This window comes from Bombina bombina, chromosome 10 (assembly GCF_027579735.1).
Source record: "Bombina bombina isolate aBomBom1 chromosome 10, aBomBom1.pri, whole genome shotgun sequence".
NCBI lineage: Eukaryota > Metazoa > Chordata > Amphibia > Anura > Bombinatoridae > Bombina > Bombina bombina.
In genome coordinates, this window is record NC_069508.1 from 160,233,636 (window position 1) to 160,260,099 (window position 26,464).

The following is a 26,464-nucleotide window of genomic DNA, read 5'->3' on the forward strand; positions in this document are numbered from 1 at the left end:
AAAATAGTTAGGTTAACCCACAACTTATCCTGGCACTAACCCTAAGTACCTGTCCGAAATGTCTGAGATGCGCAGAAGTCACTGTTCTCACCACAGGGCATAACACCAGCAATATTTCAGTATAGACAAGAGCCCTGCCTATGAGAGTCTGTGATATTGTGACCTGATACCAGTGTGCATCACAGGGCAACAATACATTATTTATACAAAAGCCTATATCAGCATTAAACACACATGTACAAACACATATGCAGCAAACGCACATCCATACATTCAGCAGAACACACATGTACAAACACATATGCAGCAAACGAACATCCATACATTCAGCAGAACACACATGTACAAACACATATGCAGCAAACGAACATCCATACAGACAGCAGATCACACGTGTACAAACACATATGCAGCAAACGCACATCCATACAGACAGCAGATCACACGTGTACAAACACATATGCAGCAAACGAACATCCATACAGACAGCAGATCACACGTGTACAAACACATATGCAGCAAACGCACATCCATACAGACAGCAGATCACACGTGTACAAACACATATGCAGCAAACACAAATACATACAGACAGCAGATCACACGTGTACAAACACATATGCAGCAAACGCACATCCATACAGACAGCAGATCACACGTGTACAAACACATATGCAGCAAACGAACATCCATACAGACAGCAGATCACACGTGTACAAACACATATGCAGCAAACGCACATCCATACAGACAGCAGAACACACATGTACAAACACATATGCAGCAAACGAACATCCATACATTCAGCAGAACACACATGTACAAACACATACGCAGCAAACACACATACATACAGACAGCAGATCACACATGTACAAACACATATGCAGCAAACGAACATCCATACAGACAGCAGATCACACATGTACAAACACATACGCAGCAAACACACATACATACAGACAGCAGATCACACATGTACAAACACATACGCAGCAAACACACATACATACAGACAGCAGATCACACGTGTACAAACACATATACAGCAAACACACATACATACAGACAGCAGATCACACATGTACAAACACATACGCAGCAAACACACATACATACAGACAGCAGATCACACATGTACAAACACATACGCAGCAAACACACATACATACAGACAGCAGATCACACATGTACAAACACATACGCAGCAAACACACATCCATACAGACAGCAGAACACACATGTACAAACACATACGCAGCAAACACACATCCATACATTCAGCAGAACACACATGTACAAACACATACGCAGCAAACACACATACATACAGACAGCAGATCACACATGTACAAACACATACACAGCAAACACACATACATACAGACAGCAGATCACACATGTACAAACACATACGCAGCAAACACACATACAGACAGCAGATCACACATGTACAAACACATACGCAGCAAACACACATACATACAGACAGCAGATCACACATGTACAAACACATACGCAGCAAACACACATACAGACAGACAGCAGATCACACGTGTACAAACACATACGCAGCAAACACACATACATACAGACAGCAGATCACACATGTACAAACACATAAGCAGCAAACACACATACATACAGACAGCAGATCACACATGTACAAACACATACGCAGCAAACACACATACATACAGACAGCAGATCACACATGTACAAACACATACGCAGCAAACACACATACATACAGACAGCAGATCACACATGTACAAACACATACGCAGCAAACACACATACATACAGACAGCAGATCACACATGTACAAACACAAACGCAGCAAACACACATACATACAGACAGCAGATCACACATGTACAAACACATACGCAGCAAACACACATACATACAGACAGCAGATCACACATGTACAAACCAATACGCAGCAAACACACATACATACAGACAGCAGATCACACATGTACAAACCAATACGCAGCAAACACACATACATACAGACAGCAGATCACACATGTACAAACCAAAACGCAGCAAACACACATACATACAGACAGCAGATCACACATGTACAAACCAATACGCAGCAAACACACATACATACAGACAGCAGATCACACATGTACAAACCAATACGCAGCAAACACACATACATACAGACAGCAGATCACACATGTACAAACACATACGCAGCAAACACACATACATACAGACAGCAGATCACACATGTACAAACACATACGCAGCAAACACACATACATACAGACAGCAGATCACACATGTACAAACACATACGCAGCAAACACACATACATACAGACAGCAGATCACACATGTACAAACACATACGCAGCAAACACACATACATACAGACAGCAGATCACACATGTACAAACACAAACGCAGCAAACACACATACATACAGACAGCAGATCACACATGTACAAACACATACGCAGCAAACACACATACATACAGACAGCAGATCACACATGTACAAACACATACGCAGCAAACACACATACATACAGACAGCAGATCACACATGTACAAACACATACGCAGCAAACACACATACATACAGACAGCAGATCACACATGTACAAACACATACGCAGCAAACACACATACATACAGACAGCAGATCACACATGTACAAACACATACGCAGCAAACACACATACATACAGACAGCAGATCACACATGTACAAACACATACGCAGCAAACACACATACAGACAGCAGATCACACATGTACAAATACATACGCAGCAAACACACATACATACAGACAGCAGATCACACATGTACAAACACATACGCAGCAAACACACATACATACAGACAGCAGATCACACATGTACAAAAACATATGCAGCAAACACACATCCTCCATACAGACAGCAGATCACACATGTACAAACACATATACAGCAAACGCACATCCATACAGACAGCAGATCACACATGTACAAATACATACGCAGCAAACACACATACATACAGACAGCAGATCACACATGTACAAACACATACGCAGCAAACACACATACAGACAGACAGCAGATCACACGTGTACAAACACATACGCAGCAAACACACATACATACAGACAGCAGATCACACATGTACAAACACATAAGCAGCAAACACACATACATACAGACAGCAGATCACACATGTACAAACACATACGCAGCAAACACACATACATACAGACAGCAGATCACACATGTACAAACACATACGCAGCAAACACACATACATACAGACAGCAGATCACACATGTACAAACACATACGCAGCAAACACACATACATACAGACAGCAGATCACACATGTACAAACACAAACGCAGCAAACACACATACATACAGACAGCAGATCACACATGTACAAACACATACGCAGCAAACACACATACATACAGACAGCAGATCACACATGTACAAACCAATACGCAGCAAACACACATACATACAGACAGCAGATCACACATGTACAAACACATACGCAGCAAACACACATACATACAGACAGCAGATCACACATGTACAAACACATACGCAGCAAACACACATACATACAGACAGCAGATCACACATGTACAAACACATACGCAGCAAACACACATACATACAGACAGCAGATCACACATGTACAAACACATACGCAGCAAACACACATACATACAGACAGCAGATCACACATGTACAAACACAAACGCAGCAAACACACATACATACAGACAGCAGATCACACATGTACAAACACATACGCAGCAAACACACATACATACAGACAGCAGATCACACATGTACAAACACATACGCAGCAAACACACATACATACAGACAGCAGATCACACATGTACAAACACATACGCAGCAAACACACATACATACAGACAGCAGATCACACATGTACAAACACATACGCAGCAAACACACATACATACAGACAGCAGATCACACATGTACAAACACATACGCAGCAAACACACATACATACAGACAGCAGATCACACATGTACAAACACATACGCAGCAAACACACATACATACAGACAGCAGATCACACATGTACAAACACATACGCAGCAAACACACATACATACAGACAGCAGATCACACATGTACAAACACATACGCAGCAAACACACATACAGACAGCAGATCACACATGTACAAATACATACGCAGCAAACACACATACATACAGACAGCAGATCACACATGTACAAACACATACGCAGCAAACACACATACATACAGACAGCAGATCACACATGTACAAAAACATATGCAGCAAACACACATCCTCCATACAGACAGCAGATCACACATGTACAAACACATATACAGCAAACGCACATCCATACAGACAGCAGATCACACATGTACAAATACATACGCAGCAAACACACATACATACAGACAGCAGATCACATATGTACAAACATATATGCAGCAAACGCACATCCATACAGACAGCAGATCACACATGTACAAACATATATGCAGCAAACGCACATCCATACAAACACATACGCAGCAAACACACATCCATACAGACAGCAGATCACACATGTACAAACACATACGCAGCAAACACACATACATACAGCAGATCACACGTGTACAAACAAATATGCAGCAAACGCACATCCATACAGACAGCAGATCACACATGTACAAACACATACGCAGCAAACGCACATACATAAAGACAGCAGATCACACATGTACAAACACATACACAGCAAACACACACACATACAGCAGATCACACGTGTACAAACAAATATGCAGCAAACACACATACACACAGAAAATCACACATGTACAAACACATATGCAGCAAACTCACATACCTACAGACAGCAGATCACACATGTACAAACATATATGCAGCAAACACACATACATACAGACAGCAGATCACACATGTACAAACATATATGCAGCAAACACACAGCAGATCACACATGTACAAACACATATGCAGCAAACACACATACATACAGACAGCAGATCACACATGTACAAACATATATGCAGCAAACACACAGCAGATCACACATGTACAAACACATATGCAGCAAACACACATACATACAGACAGCAGATCACACATGTACAAACACATACGCAGCAAACACACATACATACAGACAGCAGATCACACATGTACAAACACATACGCAGCAAACACACATACATACAGACAGCAGATCACACATGTACAAACAAATATGCAGCAAACGCACATCCATATAGACAGCAGATCACACATGTACAAACACATACGCAGCAAACGCACATACATACAGCAGATCACACGTGTACAAACAAATATGCAGCAAACGCACATCCATATAGACAGCAGATCACACATGTACAAACACATACGCAAACACACAGCAGATCACACATGTACAAACACATATGCAGCAAACGTACAGACAGCAGATCACACATGTACAAACACATATGCAGCAAACGTACAGACAGCAGATCACACATGTACAAACACATATGCAAACGCACATCCATACAAACACATATGCAGCAAACACACATACATACAGACAGCAGAACACACATGTACAAACACATATGCAGCAAACACACAGCAGATCACACATGTACAAACACATATGCAGCAAACACACAGCAGATCACACATGTACAAACACATATGCAGCAAACGTACAGACAGCAGATCACACATGTACAAACACATATGCAGCAAACGTACAGACAGCAGATCACACATGTACAAACACATGCAGCAAACGCACATACAGATAGCAGATCACACGTGTACAAACACATATGCAGCAAACGCACATACAGATAGCAGATCACACGTGTACAAACACATATGCAGCAAACACACATACAGATAGCAGATCACACGTGTACAAACACATATGCAGCAAACGTACAGACAGCAGATCACACATGTACAAACACATGCAGCAAACGCACATACAGATAGCAGATCACACGTGTACAAACACATATGCAGCAAACGCACATACAGATAGCAGATCACACGTGTACAAACACATATGCAGCAAACTCACATACAGATAGCAGAACACACGTGTACAAACACATATGCAGCAAACGCACATACAGATAGCAGATCACACATGTACAAACACATATGCAGCAAACGCACATACAGATAGCAGATCACACATGTACAAACACATATACAGCAAACGCACATCCATACAGACAGCAGATCACACATGTACAAACACATATGCAGCAAACACACATACATACAGACAGCAGATCACACATGTACAAACACATACGCAGCAAACACACATACATACAGACAGCAGATCACACATGTACAAACACATACGCAGCAAACACATATACAGACAGCAGATCACACATGTACAAACACATATACAGCAAACGCACATCCATATAGACAGCAGATCACACATGTACAAACATATATGCAGCAAACGCACATCCATACAGACAGCAGATCACACATGTACAAACACATACGCAGCAAACACACATCCATATAGACAGCAGATCACACATGTACAAACACATACGCAGCAAACGCACATACATACAGCAGATCACACGTGTACAAACAAATATGCAGCAAACGCACATCCATATAGACAGCAGATCACACATGTACAAACACATACGCAGCAAACGCACATACATACAGCAGATCACACGTGTACAAACAAATATGCAGCAAACGAACATCCATATAGACAGCAGATCACACATGTACAAACACATACGCAGCAAACGCACATACATACAGCAGATCACACGTGTACAAACAAATATGCAGCAAACGCACATACCTACAGACAGCAGATCACACATGTACAAACACATACACAGCAAACACACATACACAAACACACATACATACAGACAGCAGATCACACGTGTACAAACAAATATGCAGCAAACACACATACATACAGAAGATCACACATGTACAAACACATATGCAGCAAACTCACATACCTACAGACAGCAGATCACACATGTACAAACATATATGCAGCAAATGCACATACATACAGACAGCAGATCACACATGTACAAACATATATGCAGCAAACACACAGCAGATCACACATGTACAAACATATATGCAGCAAACACACAGCAGATCACACATGTACAAACACATATGCAGCAAACACACATACATACAGACAGCAGATCACACATGTACAAACACATATGCAGCAAACACACAGCAGATCACACATGTACAAACACATATGCAGCAAACACACAGCAGATCACACATGTACAAACACATATGCAGCAAACACACATACATACAGACAGCAGATCACACATGTACAAACACATATGCAGCAAACACACATACATACAGACAGCAGATCACACATGTACAAACACATATGCAGCAAACACACAGCAGAACACACATGTACAAACACATACGCAGCAAACACACATACATACAGACAGCAGATCACACATGTACAAACACATATGCAGCAAACACACAGCAGATCACACATGTACAAACACATATGCAGCAAACACACAGCAGATCACACATGTACAAACACATATGCAGCAAACACACAGCAGATCACACATGTACAAACACATATGCAGCAAACACACATACATACAGACAGCAGATCACACATGTACAAACACATACGCAGCAAACACACATACATACAGACAGCAGATCACACATGTACAAACACATACGCAGCAAACACACATACATACAGACAGCAGATCACACATGTACAAACACATACGCAGCAAACACACATACATACAGACAGCAGATCACACATGTACAAACACATACGCAGCAAACACACATACATACAGACAGCAGATCACACATGTACAAACACATACGCAGCAAACACACATACATACAGACAGCAGATCACACATGTACAAACACATACGCAGCAAACACACAGCAGATCACACATGTACAAACACATACGCAGCAAACACACATACATACAGACAGCAGATCACACATGTACAAACACATACGCAGCAAACACACAGCAGATCACAAATGTACAAACACATATGCAGCAAACGCACATCCATACAAACACATATGCAGCAAACACACATACATACAGACAGCAGATCACACATGTACAAACACATACGCAGCAAACACACATACATACAGACAGCAGATCACACATGTACAAACACATATGCAGCAAACGTACAGACAGCAGATCACACATGTACAAACACATGCAGCAAACGCACATACAGATAGCAGATCACACATGTACAAACACATGCAGCAAACGCACATACAGATAGCAGATCACACGTGTACAAACACATATGCAGCAAACGCACATACAGATAGCAGATCACACATGTACAAACACATGCAGCAAACGCACATACAGATAGCAGATCACACGTGTACAAACACATATGCAGCAAACGCACATACAGATAGCAGATCACACATGTACAAACACATGCAGCAAACGCACATACAGATAGCAGATCACACGTGTACAAACACATATGCAGCAAACGTACAGACAGCAGATCACACATGTACAAACACATGCAGCAAACGCACATACAGATAGCAGATCACACGTGTACAAACACATATGCAGCAAACGCACATACAGATAGCAGATCACACGTGTACAAACACATATGCAGCAAACGCACATACAGATAGCAGATCACACGTGTACAAACACATATGCAGCAAACGCACATACAGATAGCAGATCACACATGTACAAACACATATGCAGCAAACGTACAGACAGCAGATCACACATGTACAAACACATGCAGCAAACGCACATACAGATAGCAGATCACACGTGTACAAACACATATGCAGCAAACGCACATACAGATAGCAGATCACACGTGTACAAACACATATGCAGCAAACGCACATACAGATAGCAGATCACACGTGTACAAACACATATGCAGCAAACTCACATACAGATAGCAGATCACACGTGTACAAACACATATGCAGCAAACGCACATACAGATAGCAGATCACACACATACAATAGATCACATACATACGCTTTTACATGCAAACACCAACATACAATATTACACGCAGCAGTGCACACAAGAGCAGATACAAACCTCCATGCTGGAGTTAAATGCACGATTCACTTTTGTTTTTAGGTTGACAACTTGCCCCACACTAAAATAAAAGAAAAATATAAAATGTTAGATTTATCCTCAGGGAAAACACATAGGAGCATATTTATCAAACTCTGTATGGAGCCCGAAGGCTCGCCGGAAACAGAAGTTATGAAGCAGCGGTCTAAAGACCACTGCTCCATAACTTGTCTGCCTGCTCTGAGGCGGCGGACAGAAATAGTCAGAAATCAACACGATCGAATACGATCGGGTTGATTGACACCCCCTGCTAGCGGCCGATTGGCCTCAAATCTGCAGGGGGCGGTATTGCACCAGTAGTTCACAAGAACTGCTGGTGCAATGATAAATTCCGAGAACGTATGCTGTCGGTATTTATCGATGGGAAGCGGACATGATCCGCTATATCGGATCATGTCTGCTCACAGCATCATAAATAGGCCCCATAACTCGCTATTACCCACATAAATATGTAACCTGGTCAGAATCTGCAGAATCTGTAACCTGCACATTACCTAAACAAGCTATTTGATTTGCAGAATTTAGACACTTTTCTTTTTTGCACCACGGAGTAAGCGGTAACAAGTGGAATTTTAACTACTGGCGCCGCAAAGTACAGGGTACTACCAGCCGCTGGTATAGCTGTGTGGGACCAGTCTATGCTTCTCCACTGTATACGTCACTGTAGTATCAAACAGATGAAGTATGTTTCCACATTTCCTTTAAAGGACATTATACACTAGATTTTTCTTTGCATAAATGTTTTGCAGATGATACAACAATATAGCCTATACAGCTAGTTTTGCTTATTTTTAAAAAAACATTGCACTGATTTTCCGACTCCTAACCAAGCCCCAAAGTTTTAGGAGAATACTGATGTATTCCTACTCCAGCTTGCTCCTGTTTGTGTAAAGGGTCTTTTCATGTGCAGAAAAAGGTGGAGGGGGGGGGGTTCTGCCATGGGTTTTTCAGCTACCTTTTTAACAGTGCTAAACTGGGAGCTTATAAGTAAGTTTTTAAATGGTTTTATACTGGATATTTATATCAGTATCTGTGCATCTTATTCTTTATAGTAGTGTCTATTACATGCAGTTATATGAACATTGGTGTATACTGTCCCTTTAAGTTGGAATATGAACTTACTGACAATCAGGACATAGATCCCTATTTAGAACCTGCACAGATATTACCTACCTGGTATTGAATGGGGTCAGATAACGGCTGGCGTGTCGTTAGCCCTGTTTATTTTTGCTCTTGTATACACATTTGGCACACTACTTTATTTTTTCATTGTTTTATTACGCAGCTATTGTTGGTCATGTGACTCAAGTCAAAATGAAACCTTCATGATTTAGATAGAACATGAAAGTTTAAACAACTTTCCCATTTACTTCCATTATTAAAATGTGCAGTCTTTTTAGATTTACACTTTTTGAGTCACCAGTTCCTACTGAGCATGTGCAAGAATTCACAGAATATACATACATGCATTTGTGATTGGCTGATGCCTGTCACATGATACAGGAGAAAATAGACATAACTTGTCAAAAATCTACTACTCATGTGAAGTTTATACTAAGTGCTATTGCATTGTCTTTCTATCATACATTTGTTTATTATGGAAATCTTCTATATTTACTGGACCTTTAAGCTGCTAATTTAAGTATATCTGTCATTCAAAGCTGGCACTGAGTGTGTGTTCCTCTAGTATTTAATAAAGTGATTTGTGGATATTTTCTATATTTATAAGGTGCTGTGTTCCCTTTCTTTTTATGGATGTTGCATTATCTTCTATCCACTGCCGCCTATGTTATTTATGAACCATTATTTATTATCTTGATCTGTTAAAAGTACAAAAATAATACACAGCACTGACTGTAAACCATTTATGTTACATATCACAGTTACCTGATAGTGTGCTCAAAATATATGTCATCCATTGAAGCCGTGACACAAGGACAGCCAGCGTGCCTCTCCGCTGGAACAAAAGAGAGCTTGTCATTCACTATAAATACACAAATCTCCTCTCCATAAGCACACAGGACACGTGGGTAGGTACAGAGGGGTAAGTCACCTATCCTAGGGTGCTGATAACAGACACAAAATGACAATGTCAGTGGATCTAGGAAAGAGTGATGGGCAGTGCTGAATAGTTTGCCCTATGCGTTCCCATCCCAGGTGCTGCCTCAGACCACTTGTGCCTATGACAGAGAACATTCCTGCAGTGTATCAGAGTCTGATCCCATACAAAAGGGCAGTCCAGCTACAAATACCAGGCAATTCTGCTATGAAATTATATAGATGGGATACTTTTATTTATACAATAGGATATTTTTCCTGAACACCAGGATTCACACTAATTGTTCTACATGTGATTCCAGAATTAACAAAAATACAAGACTTAGTTTCAAGTGTTCTAACTGCTGTAGCATTTTTATAATATTACAGTCAGGGGCAGCACTACACCAAAATTATTACAGCATTATGGCAACAAATTGTGTGTACAGAACTGGGTCACTCCCCAAATCATAATCATTTATTGTGAGGGTACAGAACTGGATGGGTCACTGCCCTAATCATACTCAGGTACTGTAAGTGTACAGAACAGGTTCTCTCACTACCCTAATTGTTCTTGTGTATTGTTGTTTTGTGCAGAACCAGTTGGGTCACTCTCCCTAATTATAATACTTGGGTACTGTGAATGTACAGAACCGGTTGGGTCACTCAGCTAATCATACTCATATAATGTGAGTGTACAAAACTAGTTGGGTCACTCCCCTAATCATACTCGGATACTGTAAGTGTACAGAACCAACTGGGTCACTGCCCTAATCATACTCAGGTACTGTGAGTGTACAGAACCAACTGGGTCACTGCCCTAATCACACTCAGGTACTGTGAGTGTACAGAACCAACTGGGTCACTGCCCTAATCACACTCAGGTACTGTGAGTGTACAGAACCAACTGGGTCACTCCCCTAATCACACTCAGGTACTGTGAGTGTACAGAACCAACTGGGTCACTCCCCTAATCACACTCAGGTACTGTGAGTGTACAGAACCAACTGGGTCACTCCCCTAATCACTCTCAGGTACTGTGAGTGTACAGAACCAACTGGGTCACTCCCCTAATCACACTCAGGTACTGTGAGTGTACAGAACCAACTGGGTCACTCCCCTAATCACACACTCAGGTACTGTGAACTCAGGTACTGTGAGTGTACAGAACTAACTGGGTCACTCCCCTAATTATACCCAGATACTGTGAGTGTACACAACCAACTGGGTCACTGCCCTAATCATACTCAGGTACTGTAAGTGTACAGAACCAACTGTGTCACTCCCCTAATCATACTCAGGTACTGTGAGTGTACAGAACCAGTTGGGTCACTCTAGCTAATCATACTCATTTACAGAACTGGGTGGGTCACTCCCATAATCACACTCAGGTACTGTTAGTGTACAGAACCACCTAGTTCCCTCCCATAATCATATTCATTTACTGTGAGTGTGCAGAAATTGTTGGGTTACTCTAGCTAATCATACTCAGGTACTGTGAGTGTACAGAACAGGTTAGCTCACTCCCCTAATCGTTCTTGTGTATTGCTACTGTGCAGAACCAGTTGGGTTACTGTCCCTAATCATACTTGGGTACTGTGAATGTACAGAACCGGTTGGGTCACTCAGCTAATCATACTCGGATACTGTTAGTGTACAGATCTGATTGGGTCACTGTCCCTAATCATAATCATGTACTGTTAGTGTACAGATCTGGTTTGGTTACTGTCCCTAATCATACTCATGTACAGAACCTATTGGGTTACTCTCCCTGAGAATACTCAGGTATTGTGAGTGTATGCATCATCTCACCTGACAAGCAAGCTGCAGTGTCGATCCATTTCAGCAGTTGCCCAGTACTGAGCTGACCACGGTGATTGGCATGACAGGGCAGAACCATCTGGCTCATACGAACCTCGGTGGGATTGCGCAATTGTACAGTGTCGTTTTCCATGATGGAGTGAGGGGATTTGTTTATGAGGATCCTGTGGAGACAATATTGGTTGTAAATGCTGAAACAAGATATGGAACTTATTTTTCACTCTTGTGCATTTCAGGTGTTCACAAGCACATTTTACAAAGTCTAACAACTCTATACACTACATAAAATCAATGAGCACGGTGTTAGCAGGAAATGTGGTACCACTTATACTGTACAACACACAACAGCCAGTCCCTGTGTACATGGTTTTACACCAGAGTGAACATTGCCCCTAGAGGTGATTGCCAGCATACACCACACACTGTATGGTCTTACAGAAGACAGATGCAGAGAAAGGAGTGGATTCAACTTCAGCTCTGACCTTATGAATCAGGCTAATGGTTGGGCACACTGTTTGATGATATCTGGGTGTGATAGAGGAAGGTTGTGGAATCGCCAGCTATAACACTGCATAAGTCTAGGAAAGATGATGTGAGTATCTCTATGGATCAGACAAAACAATATTTAAATCAGGGGAAATGCATGTGAGGGTATCCTGGCCTTATGCTAGAAAACCTGAGTGTTTATAAACAGACCACGTTAAAGCCGATTATTGTGACTTTGAAGATAGCAGGAAGTGTGTGGCCCAAAGGCATGATTGCTCATTGGCTGATAAGCAGAACTCCCGCTACTTTATTGGAGAAGAGTGACACACCTCACAGGCATAAACATATTGTTGTTTTTTCTCCTAAATACAGGAAAAGCCCTGTTTTAGTTGTAATAAAGAAAAAGACTGGATGGTATTTCAAAGAAAAGTAGTATCCTGTGATCCCAATAAAATGGCAGGTGTGTTGTGGGAAACATAATAGCTACTTAGACCTACAAAGTTGAAAAATCACATTTAATTGTACAACACAAGTGTGATAAATATATATAATTGGAAATTTAACAACCAAATATAAGTAATTTCTATATCTTGGCCCATACCCTGGGTAATACCAGCGAGACCCCCTCTCCAGAGGGGCGTGGACAGAATTATCCACTCCCCTTATTTACCATAAAAGCTTGTAGTAGGACACCACCCCTTCCTCCTCCTAGTAATGTCCAGCCAATGACAGGTGAACCACGCATGGGAGGGAGCCTAGTAAGTATTACCCAGGGTATGGGCTTATATTTGGTTGTTAAATTTCCAATTATCTTGGCCCTCCCTGGTAATACTTACCAGTGAGAGAATACAAAGCAGATATAAGAAGAAAATGTGGGAAATAACTTCATAATAAAAGAAAATACTGCAAAAAAACTTCAAAAGTTTATCCGATTACAACAGAAGATAATATTTTACGGCCAAATTTGGCAGCAGCAGAATGACGAACATCTAATTTATAATGAGAGATGAAAGTGTTATAAGATTTCCAAACTGCGGCTTGACAGATTTCCTCAGGAGAAGCATCAGCTTGAAGTGCCCAAGAGGCTGATACAGCCCTAGTGGAATGAGCCTTAAGCCCTTCAGGTACCTGTTCCCCTTCTTGTTTATAGGCTCTGGTAATAGCCTGCACAATCCAGCGAGAAATTGTTGATCTTGATGGAGCTTGACCCTGACGAGGGCCTTTGGAAACAGCAAAATAATCATTCTGTCTTACGATTATCTTGAGTCCTTTTGACATATATACGGAGACATCGGACCACATCTAAACAATATAATGGTTTGGTTTGAGAGTGAGTTTTTTTGGGCAAAATGATGGAAGAAAAATATCCTGGTGTTTATGAAAGTCGGATACCACTTTAGGAAGGAATTCAAGTAGAGAACCACTTTGTCCTGATGAAAAACAATGTTTGTTTCTTTTACCGACAGAGCTTGAAGTTCTGACATTAGCCAAGCTGATATAATAGCCACAAGAAAAATGTTTTTCAGGATGAGAAACTATAAAGAAACTTCACGTAAAGGTTCAAATGGAGCTTCCAGAACAGAGTCCAAAACCAAAGGCAGGTCCCAGAATGGAATTTGTGTTTTAACAGATGGACGGATATGGGCCAAAGCTTGAAAAAAATTGGATTATTAACGGATCCTGAGCCCACCTTATCCCAAATATGGCAGAAATGTGAACTTTAAGGGTTCTAGCACTAAGTCCCTGAAGAAAACCATTGTGAAAAAAATCAAGTAGATTAAATAATTTGATAGTTGCAGTGGAAATATGGTGTGCAATTATCCATGATGAGAAAAATGTCCCATATGCGATAGTATGCCTTAGAAGTAATTCCCTTTCGGGCTTGTAGAAGTGTCTAAATAACGGGCGCTGAAACATTCATTTGTTGCAGTGTGGAGATCTCAGCAACCAGGTCCCTAGCTTCAATTGTGGATATGGATGAATTACTGGTCCCTAGTTCAGCATGTCCCAGGAGACTGGAAGATGCCATGGAGGTTGAATCACCAGTTTGTGTATCAGAGGAAACCAAGGTCTGCAAGGCCAGAAGGAAAGGATGACAATGAAAGTTGCTGTCTCCAGAAGAATCCTTTTCAATAGTCTCGGAATGAGAGGGATTGGAGGAAACACCATATATGAGATGGTATGACCATTTGTGAAGAAAGGTATCTACTCCCATGAAAAGAGGTGTTGGGTTACAACTGGAAAACCTTAGAACTTGATGATTCAAAGGCAGAGGCCATAAGATCTATTTCCGGAAGTCCCCAGAAACGGACTATCCTCTGAAACAGTCATCTGTTAAGTTGCCATTCGGTTGGGTGAATTTGACTTCTGCTCAAGTAGTCTGCCTGAATATTCTCTGATCCTGGAACATAGATCGCATAGAGGAACTGAATGTGGTGTTGAGCCCATTTGAAGATTGGATACATCTCCCTTAAGGCACCTAAACTCCTTGTTCCTCCTTGAAATTGTAGGTATGCTGCAGCTGTACTGTTGTCACCGCCTTTCCTATCAGTAGTTGCTGAAAAGCACGAAGAGCCAAGACTGCCTTGATCTCCAGAATGTTTGATAGAAGAGACTGCAATTGCTTCTCCCATGTTCCTTGAGTGAATTTGCCTTGGCAATGTGCTCCCCATCCGGTCTTGCTGGCATCCGTCAGTACAAGGAACCACTCCAGCTCTGGAAGAGGAAGTCCCTTTGATAGGTTCTTGATCTTTAACCACCAAAGGATGGATATTTTCAGACTTGCAGGTATTCTGATGTGCTGGGATAGGCCTTTGCCTCTTTCATTTTTGTAGAAAGTGTATCTGAAATGGACTCATTCTCCACCTTGCCCATCTCACCATGTGAATTACTGAGGACATATGCCCCAGAAGTTTAATCCACTGACGAACAGGGAGATATTTGACATGACGAAAGAGCTGAAAATATTTCAGAAGAAATTTGATACGAGCATCTGGAAGAGAAACAACCCCCTTATGAGTGTTGAACTGTGCTCCTAGGAACACTAGTTCCTGACAGGGTTGAAGCTGGCTCTTATGGAAATTTAAGTAGGATGGCTCTGTGATAATTATAGATAGTAGCCTTTAAAATATGCCAGATTGGAATCGCAGCACGCCATCAGATTCAAAGTTCTCCAACATCAGAGTGGAAAGCCACACCTACGCGCGTTTCACTCCCATTGGCTGGACAACGGAGCTTCGTCAGGGCATATTTTAAAGGCTCATAACGAATATCGTTGGAATAAGCTTTTGACACAGGATCCGTGTATTAAAGGAAGGCAAACTGAAATTCGGTCATAAGGAGAGGTATCAATTTTGCTAATATCGGAACCGCTAAATGTGGAGCCTGCCATAATTTGATGGACGGCAGGTGATCCGGTACTCTACACATAGCATTGTTTGCTCCCTCTGCATATACTACATGCTATAGTGCTTGTTGAAGTGGGGCTATTGCTATACTACTTGCTTGCTGGGACATTGCTTTACTACTAATTCAGCTTGCTTTAGCTTACTGCATGAAGTTTCTGATGTCTTCTCCTGCCTTTAAAGCCTCTTTCCTAACATATGCCTACGTTAAAACCTATATGGATGTACGTGCAGCCTTTTGCCCATTAACATACTTCTTTGGAATCGCATCATTACAAGGGATGAATTTTCTCCTAAAAAATGAGCCATCTTCATAATCATGTTAACATGAACTGTACACATGCATAGATCCCCACGTATCTATAGGATATGTGCATTCTTGCTTTGACGACAATGTATATTTTTTGGTTATTTTCAGGAAAATAATATTACTAACATTAAAAAGAAATTTTTTGATAATTAAAAGAGTGCTGAATTCCCATTCTTTTACACATAGACTCTCATATCTATAGTGTCTATCTTTTCTATTTTTAAAAAATAAAAGGAGGGCTCTGTGAGCATAGGCCTGTTGAGGTGAATTTGCTAAGAGAAGAATATCGTCTATATAATGGATGTTGATTAATCCTCTGATGTGGAGTTCTGCTATTAGAGGCACCAAAACCTTTGTAAAGACCCTTGGAGCAGCTGAAAATTGAAAATGGCAGTCTCCAAAGGTGAAACAAAGGAACTTTCTGTGCACTTCTGCAATGGGAATGTGGAAGTATGCATCCTTGAGGTCTACGTAAAGCAAATAGGTTCTTGGAGGGATGAGATTGATAACTGAAAGAACAGACTCCATCTTGAAGCTTTGAACTTTTAGAAAAGTATTGAGAACACGAAGATCCAGAACAGGCCTCCAGGAACTGTTCTTTTTTACCAGAAAGAGAGGTGAATAAAACCCTTTGTCTTGAGCTTGAATTGGTACCTGTTGGATAACATTGTCGTACATAAGTTTGCTGATAACCTTGTGAATTACCTTCAGTTTTATAGGATCTCTCGGGAGTGGAGAATTTACCAAGGATGGCAGAGCTGGTTTCTTTTTGAACTCCAGATGATACCCTGATAGAAGAATTTCCAAAACCCATCAGACTGATATAGTGGATACCCAGAGCTCTCTGAAATTGTGTAGCCTTCCTTCTAGTGGCCAGGTCTGGGATGACCCACCATCATTGTTTTCTAGACTGAAAGGAAGGAAAGGACTTACCACGTCCCCTGCATCTACACTGAAATTTAGATCTTCCTTCTTTACTTTAAAATTTTGATACTGACCATGTTGCCTGTGGGCAAAAGAAAACCCTCTACAGCCTCTGGTAACCTCTGGGAGAAAATTACTCTTAACTCCTGTTCTTTTAGATATCAGTGCTTCTTCAGTGCTTCTAATTGCTTGCCAAACAACATATCCCCTTCAAAGGGAGAACTCAGCAAATTCATCTTGGAACCTGGGTTTGCCTCCCAATGTCGTAGCCATAGGGCCCTTCTTACAAGATATGCAGTAGCCATGGATTTAGCATTAAGTTGCAAAATATTGGCAGAAGCTGATAAACAGAAGGAAGTAACCATTTTTAAAGCTGAAAGAAAAGATGTTACATTTTCATTTTCTTGCAAAGCATGAGACAAGTTAGAAGACCACACCTCAGAAACTTTAAGGGTAGAAAAAAAGAGCATGAAATAAGGCCCATTGTTGAAGATAAAGTCTCTTTAAATTTTGCTCCATTTTTTTATCCATGGCATCTTTAAATGATCCTGCATCATCCACAGGAAAAATCATCTTTTTTGAGAGTCTAGCGATTGCAGCACCAATTTTAGGAGGGGAAACAAATTGGGTATGCAAATTATTTTCCAATTGAACATTCTTATATATTTTATCAGGAACAGCAGACTTTATCTGGCTTTGAAAAGACGTTCAAATATATAGACTTCAGGTTATCAGAAACAGGAAAGGACTGATCTGGGGTTGAATCTGTATTAAACCAATCAGATGGTCCCTGAGACTGTTCATTTTCAATGCCCAGGGAACTCTTAATCCCTTTAATAAACTCCATAGGAAGGTCAGATTTTAAATCTTCACCATCAGAGGCACAATAAGCATTTAGCAAATTATTCACAGAACCCTCAGGTGATTCTGAAAAGCTTCCACCATAAATCTGCACAATACACACTTTATAAAGTTTCTTGTCTTGCCAGCAAGGATTAGCACGAAGGGAACAAGTGGGCATAGTCTGGGTTGTATCACTAAGAAAAAGCATAACCAGCCATAAATAAATAAATATTATGTACATAATGCATTCAAGATACACACATAGAAAACAATTTATACCTTATAGTTGCCCCTGATTCCTCCTGGGCTAAAACGGCTTGAGGCTGGAGTTGAGACTGATCATTCTCATCCTCCATGTTAATGCTGAACACATAACGAAATATATTAAGCCCCAGAAGTTTCTAAAACAAATTTATACCCTTTTTCTTTTTTGCGTGCCAAAAACAAGTGCTATAGCACTTACTGGAATGAAGATTCAACTATGCCGGTTTACAAAACTGAATGGAAGTATCAGTATTTTCATGGGGAAGGAGAAACACTCTCTGTTAAAGGCTGTGCCGAGGCTTTGAAGGAAGTGCGCGTGATGACAGCCCTCATTCACGGCCCCCCGCGACATCCCTTACCAATGACATCACAGTAACATGGCGGCCCTCACAAGGAAACCGCAAGGAAATATGCAGCCAAGTATACAATATGCACAAAGGGAAAAAATCTTGCAGCCCAGAAGGTAGAAACGGAGAGGGACTCCTAGCCCTGTCCATCTAGAAGGCTGGACAGAAGTAGGAAGGAAGGAGTGGTGTCCTACTATAAATTTTTATGGTAAATGAGGGTAGAGGATAATTCTGTCCACGCCCCTCTGGAGAGGGGATCTCAATGGTAAGTATATATATATATATATAAAGAAAAACAAGATGCAAGCAGGTATCTCCAATTCCAACCTCGATTTATTAGTTTAAAAATCCATGTTGTACACGATCAATGGAAAATCACAAGTATTACTTGACAAACAATGGCTGCTGCTGACATGTTTCGCCACTCAAGGCGTAATCATAGCTATATATATATATATATATATACCATAAAAATTTGTATGTGTGTGTATTTCCATCCCAAAGCACAGGCATTCAGTGGTCTTGAGAAAAAATTATTTTTATTTATTATTATTTAAAGTGAAGGTAAAGTTTTGTTAAGTAGCAATTGTTTTTATGTACCTTATACTCAGTTAAATCCAGTCGCTAGGTTTTTTTTCTCCAAAAAATGTAATTATTTCGGTATATTTTTATCTTTATTTTTCATGCCGTTACCTACAGAATGCGCATACTTAACTAAACCTTGCTGACGTCAATTGACGGCCGCCTAACGGCCAGAGAAACAATTGGCTATTCAAACAACGTGATCGTTGTCTAGAAAAAAAAAGAAATAACGGGTTGATTTACTGGGAGACGGATCGAGGATAATAATCAAAGATATTTAAAGTTAGATTGAGGTACATAAATAATGATGAATTAAAGTGCTATTATTTTGCAATGAGATATTGATTTCTTTGATACAGTACGTTTTACTTTACCTTCACTTTAAACTTGATTTTTTACTCAAGACCACTGAGTGCCTGTGCTTTGGGACTGAACTGGATACACTTTGCAGTGCACCGTGGCACTTTACATTTCTGTGAGATTGTGTTGTTCCTCTTGGATGTATATATATATTTATATTTGTAAGTATTACTTAAAATTACTTCTTTATTTTGAGTGAAGCTTAATTAAAGGGACACTGAACCCAAAATTTTTCTTTTTTGATTCAGATAAAGCATGCACTTTTAAGCAACTTTCTAATTTACTCCTATTATTTTTTCTTCGTTCTCTTGCTATCTTTATTTGAAAAATAATGCATATAAGCTTTTTTTCTTGGTTCAGACTCTGGACAACACTTTTTTATTGGTGGATGAATTTATCCACCAATAAGCAAGGACAACCCAGGTTGTTCACCAAAAATGGTCCGGCATCTAAACTTACATTCTTGCATTTCAAATAAAGATACCAAGAGAATAAAGAAAATTTGATAATAGGAGTAAATTAGAAAGTTGCTTAAAATGTCTTGCTCTATCTGAATCACGAAAGAAAAATTTCGGTTTAGTGTCCCTTTAATATTTTTCTGGTAACCAGGTATAAGTCTTGTAATAGTATTAAGCACTATCCTTAAATGGACATTGTACACTATATTTTTCTTTGCATAAATGTTTTGTAGATGATCCATTTATATAGCCCATACAGGTTTTTTTTTTTTTTTTTATAGTTTTGCTATAAACATTGTGCTGAGTTCCAGACTCCTAACCAAGCCCCAACATTTTAGATGTATACTGATGTATACAGACTTAAAATTGCTTCTGTTTGTATAATGGGTCTTTTCATATGCAGGGATAGGGGAGGGGCTACTCTCAGCCCCTTTCAGTGGGTGTCCCAGTCTAACCTTATCAACAGTGGTAAATTGGGAGCTTCTAAGTAAGTTTTTAAAAGTTTTTATACTGGATTTTTATATCAGTATCTGTGCATATTTATAGTAGTGTCTATTACATGCAGTTAAATAAAAATTGGTGTATACTGTCCCTTTAAGTGACATATATAGAAGTATCAGGCTATATACAGTTATAAAATAAAACGCCATCTTATGAAACGAGCGTCAGGGGAACTCCATAGTTTTAGTTTGTTTGCTGAATGAATCTTAATTTTGATAAGGGGAAGAATATTAGGGAGTTTTATGCCCTTGACCTATAGAGCCCTTTGTAATGCTGCTATACCGTATACCCTACACCTATACTGCCTGAAACATTCTCCCAACAGTCTCCTAGTTAGACCTCTCTCTCACAACACCTCACATTCCTGGCTATAAGACTATTGTGCCCTGGGATCACACTACGGCAGTCCTTGTCTTGCTTTGGGATACTGCCACAGGCTGTCAGTGTGTTATGTAATAAGTGTACCCCTGGTTGGTGCCCTGCAGAGCTTCAGAATTTCACCCACTGGCATAAACTGGGGAGTTATAGGGAAAGACATATAGCACAATAGGAGGCGTTATAGGGAGGGTTATATGGTGCAATAGAAGGAGTTATAGGGATGGTTATATGGTGCAATAGGAGGCGTTATAGGGAGGGTTATATGGTGCAATAGGAGGAGTTATAGGGAGGGTTATATGGTGCAATAGGAGGCGTTATAGGGAGGGTTATATGGTGCAATAAGAGGAGTTATAGGGAGGGTTATATGGTGCAATAGAAGGAGTTATAGGGATGGTTATATGGTGCAATAGAAGGCGTTATAGGGAGGGTTATATGGTGCAATAGGAGGCGTTATAGGGAGGGTTATATGGTGCAATAAGAGGCGTTATAGGGAGGGTTATATGGTGCAATAGAAGGAGTTATAGGGAGTGTTATATGGTGCAATATGGGGAGTTATAGGGAGTGTTATATGGTGCAATAGGAGGAGTTATAGGGAGGGTTATATGGTGCAATAGGAGGCGCTATAGGGAGTGGTATATGGTGCAATAGGAGTTATAGGGAGGGTTATATGGTGCAATAGGAGGCGTTATAGAGAGGGTTATATGGTGCAATAGGAGGAGTTATAGGGAGTGTTATATAGAGCAATAGGATGAGTTATAGGGAGTGGTATATAGTGCAATAGGAGGAGTTATAGGGAGTGTTATAGAGAGCAATAGGAGGAGTTATAGGGAGGGTTATATGGTGCAATAGAAGGAGTTATAGAGAGGGTTATATGGAGCAATACAAGGAGTTATAGGGAGTGTTACATGGGGCAATAGGAGGAGTTATAGGGAGTTTTATATGGTGCAATAGGAGGAGTTATAGGGAGTGTTATATGGTGCAATAGGAGGAGTTATAGGGAGTGGTATATGGTGCAATAGGAGGAGTTATAGGGAGGGTTATATGGTGCAATAGAAGGAGTTATAGGGAGGGTTATATGGATTAATAGGAGGAGTTATAGGGAGGGTTATATGGATCAATAGGAGGAGTTATAGGGAGGGTTATATGGAGCAATAGGAGGAGTTATAGGGAGGGTTATATGGAGCAATAGGAGGCGTTATAGGGAGGGTTATATGGATCAATAGGAGGAGTTATAGGGAGGGTTATATGGAGCAATAGGAGGCGTTATAGGGAGGGTTATATGGATTAATAGGAGGAGTTATAGGGAGGATTATATGGATCAATAGGAGTTATAGGGAGGGTTATATGGAGCAATAGGAGGAGTTATAGGGATGGTTATATGGAGCAGGGATAGACACAGACAAAGGCTGTGGCGGACATTTTCCAAAGAACAGACCTTAGTGAAGGACACCAAGGTACATTTGAAATTAAAAACATTATTTTATAGTGTTTGTTGTTATTATACTGATGCAGATCCCACTGATCCTATAACCTGCCCTCCTCTGGCTATATCCATGTGCCAGTGTCACTACTGTGTCTTTGTATAGTGCAGAGTGTTATTATACTGATGCAGACACCACTGATCCTATAACCAGCCCTCCTCTGGCTATACGCATGTGCCAGTGTCACTACTGTGTCATTATATAGTGCTGGGTGTTATTATACTGATGCAGACACCACTGATCCTATAACCAGCCCTCCTCTGGCTATACCCATGTGCCAGTGTCACTACTGTGTCATTATATAGTGCTGGGTGTTATTATACTGATGCAGATACCACTGACCCTATAACCAGCCCTCTTCTGGCTATACCCATGAGCCAGTGTCACTACTGTGTCATTATATAGCGCTGGGTGTTATTATACTGATGCAGATACCACTGACCCTATAACCAGCCCTCCTCTGGCTATATCCATGTGCCAGTGTCACTACTGTGTCTTTGTATAGTGCAGAGTGTTATTATACTGATGCAGATACCACTGATCCTATAACCAGCCCTCCTCTGGCTATATCCATGAGCCAGTGTCACTACTGTGTCATTATATAGTGCTGGGTGTTATTATAGTGCTGCGGCCTTTGTAACCCATATTCCGTGTTGTGTCGTTAGTGAAGGAAGTACCTATTAGAGGGGTCATGATGCAGATACCACTGATCCTATAACCAGCCCTCCTCTGGCTATATCCATGAGCCAGTGTCACTACTGTGTCATTATATAGTGCTGGGTGTTATTATACTTATGCAGATACCACTGATCCTATAACCAGCGCTCCTCTGGCTATATCCATGTGCCAGTGTCACTACTGTGTCATTATATAGTGCTTGGTGTTATTATACTGATGCAGATACCACTGATCCTATAACCAGCCCTCCTAAGGCTATATCCATGTGCCAATGTCACTACTGTGTCTTTGTATAGTGCTGAGTGTTATTATACTGATGCAGATACCACTGATCCTATAACCAGTCCTCCTCTGGCTATATCCATGAGCTAGTGTCACTACTGTAACATAAAAGAGACAGATGCGCCACATGGCCCAATATTGTTTGTTCAGCGGGGTAGATATATTCTAGTGGTATCAATATTAACTCACAATCTAGGGAGCACTCCAGTTAGTGCAGCAGGAGCAGTCTGGGATTAATCACAGTCACCCAGCAGACCGACCTCTAGGGCAAAATAGTATGGTTCTGTGATGGAGATACAAGCAAAAACAAAAGTGCCTATATGGCCTAGTACTGTTTGAACAAGCGACGCGTTTCTCAGCACACAGGCTGTTTCCTCAGGCTTAATATGCCTGAGGAAACAGCCTGTGTGCTGAGAAACGCATTGCTTGTTTTTATTTGTTTTATCAAGTAAAGTATCAACTTTTTATTCAAACACTTGCTATTGTGTATCATTTGGACCTAACCTGATCCTTGAGAGCTCTGTTGCTCTGCCTGCTGTGAAAACCTGCCATAGTCTGTTGGGTGACTGCATTGATCCCTTCCTGCCTGATTAGCATCAATGAAGATGCTATACAAATTGTGAGTATATTTTCAAATATACATAACACCATCCTCTGGTTCAAACAGTACTAGGCCATATAGGCACTTTTGTTTTTGCTTGTATCTCCATCACAGAACCATACTATTTTGCCCTAGAGGTCGGTCTGCTGGGTGACTGTGATTAATCCCAGACTGCTCCTGCTGCACTAACTGGAGTGCTCCCTAGATTGTGAGTTAATATTGATACCACTAGAATATATCTACCCCGCTGAACAAACAATATTGGGCCATGTGGCGCATCTGTCTCTTTTATGTTTTGTAGATCATCTTCTTGGGATCCCGGCCGGATTCTCTACAGATTGCTGCCTCTATAATATCTGTCCTCCACACAGTGACTTTCCACTAAGTAATCTGAACTGTTACAACTAATATCAAGTGTCGCTCACTTGTTGAATAAAGTGTCACACTATATTTTGTGGCATTATATCTCATTATTTATTATCTAATACATTTTTTATGATATTCATTTTTTCTATTGTATCTTACATTTGATTGTTCTGATCTGATTGCTAGAAATCTGTATATAATAGGATTACATCTTACCACTGTTACAATTGCAATTTAGGGCGCCCCCTACTCTTATAGAATAGTGTCACTACTGTGTCATTATATATAGTGCTGGGTGTTATTATACTGATGCAGATACCACTGATACTATAACCAGCCCTCCTCTGGCTATATCCATGAGCCAGTGTCACTACTATGTCGTTATATAGTGCTGGGTGTTATTATACTGATGCAGATACCACTGATTCTATAACCAGCCCTCCTCTGGCTATACCCATGAACCAATGTCACTACTGTGTCATTATATAGTGCTGGGTGTTATTATACTGATGCAGATACTACTGATTCTATAAACAGCCCTCCTCTGGCTATACCCATGTGCCAATGTCACTACTGTGTTATATAGTGATGGGTGTTATTATACTGATGCAGATATCACTGATTCTTTAACCAGCCCTCCTCTGGCTATACCCATGTGCCAGTGTCACTACTGTGTCATTATATAGCGCTGGGTGTTATTATACTAATGCAGATACCACTGATCCTATAACCAGCCCTCCTCTGGCTATACCCATGTGCCAGTGTCACTACTGTGTCATTATATAGTGCTGGGTGTTATTATACTGATGCAGATACCACTGATTCTATAACCAGCCCTCCTCTGGCTATACCCATGTGCCAGTGTCACTACTTTGTCATTATATATAGTGCTGGGTGTTATTATACTGATGCAGATACCACTGATACTATAACCAGCCCTCCTCTGGCTATATCCATGAGCCAGTGTCACTACTATGTCGTTATATAGTGCTGGGTGTTATTATACTGATGCAGATACCACTGATTCTATAACCAGCCCTCCTCTGGCTATACCCATGAACCAGTGTCACTACTGTGTCATTATATAGTGCTGGGTGTTATT

General features: G+C 40.7%; 1 protein-coding gene across 1 annotated transcript in view; it reads right to left on the reverse strand.

Moving 5' to 3' along the window:
* The window catches only part of ACOT11 (acyl-CoA thioesterase 11), a 106,273-nt gene that overhangs the window by 77,542 nt on the left and 2,267 nt on the right, over nucleotides 1–26,464 (reverse strand). Inside the window, exons 2-4 of the mRNA XM_053693434.1 lie at nucleotides 13,089–13,261; nucleotides 11,127–11,196; nucleotides 9,201–9,261 (exon numbers count right to left, since the gene is read on the reverse strand). Of these exons, the coding sequence (XP_053549409.1) occupies nucleotides 9,201–9,261; nucleotides 11,127–11,196; nucleotides 13,089–13,230 (273 nt within the window). The 5' untranslated portion in view covers nucleotides 13,231–13,261. The remainder of the gene's footprint in view (nucleotides 1–9,200; nucleotides 9,262–11,126; nucleotides 11,197–13,088; nucleotides 13,262–26,464) is intronic.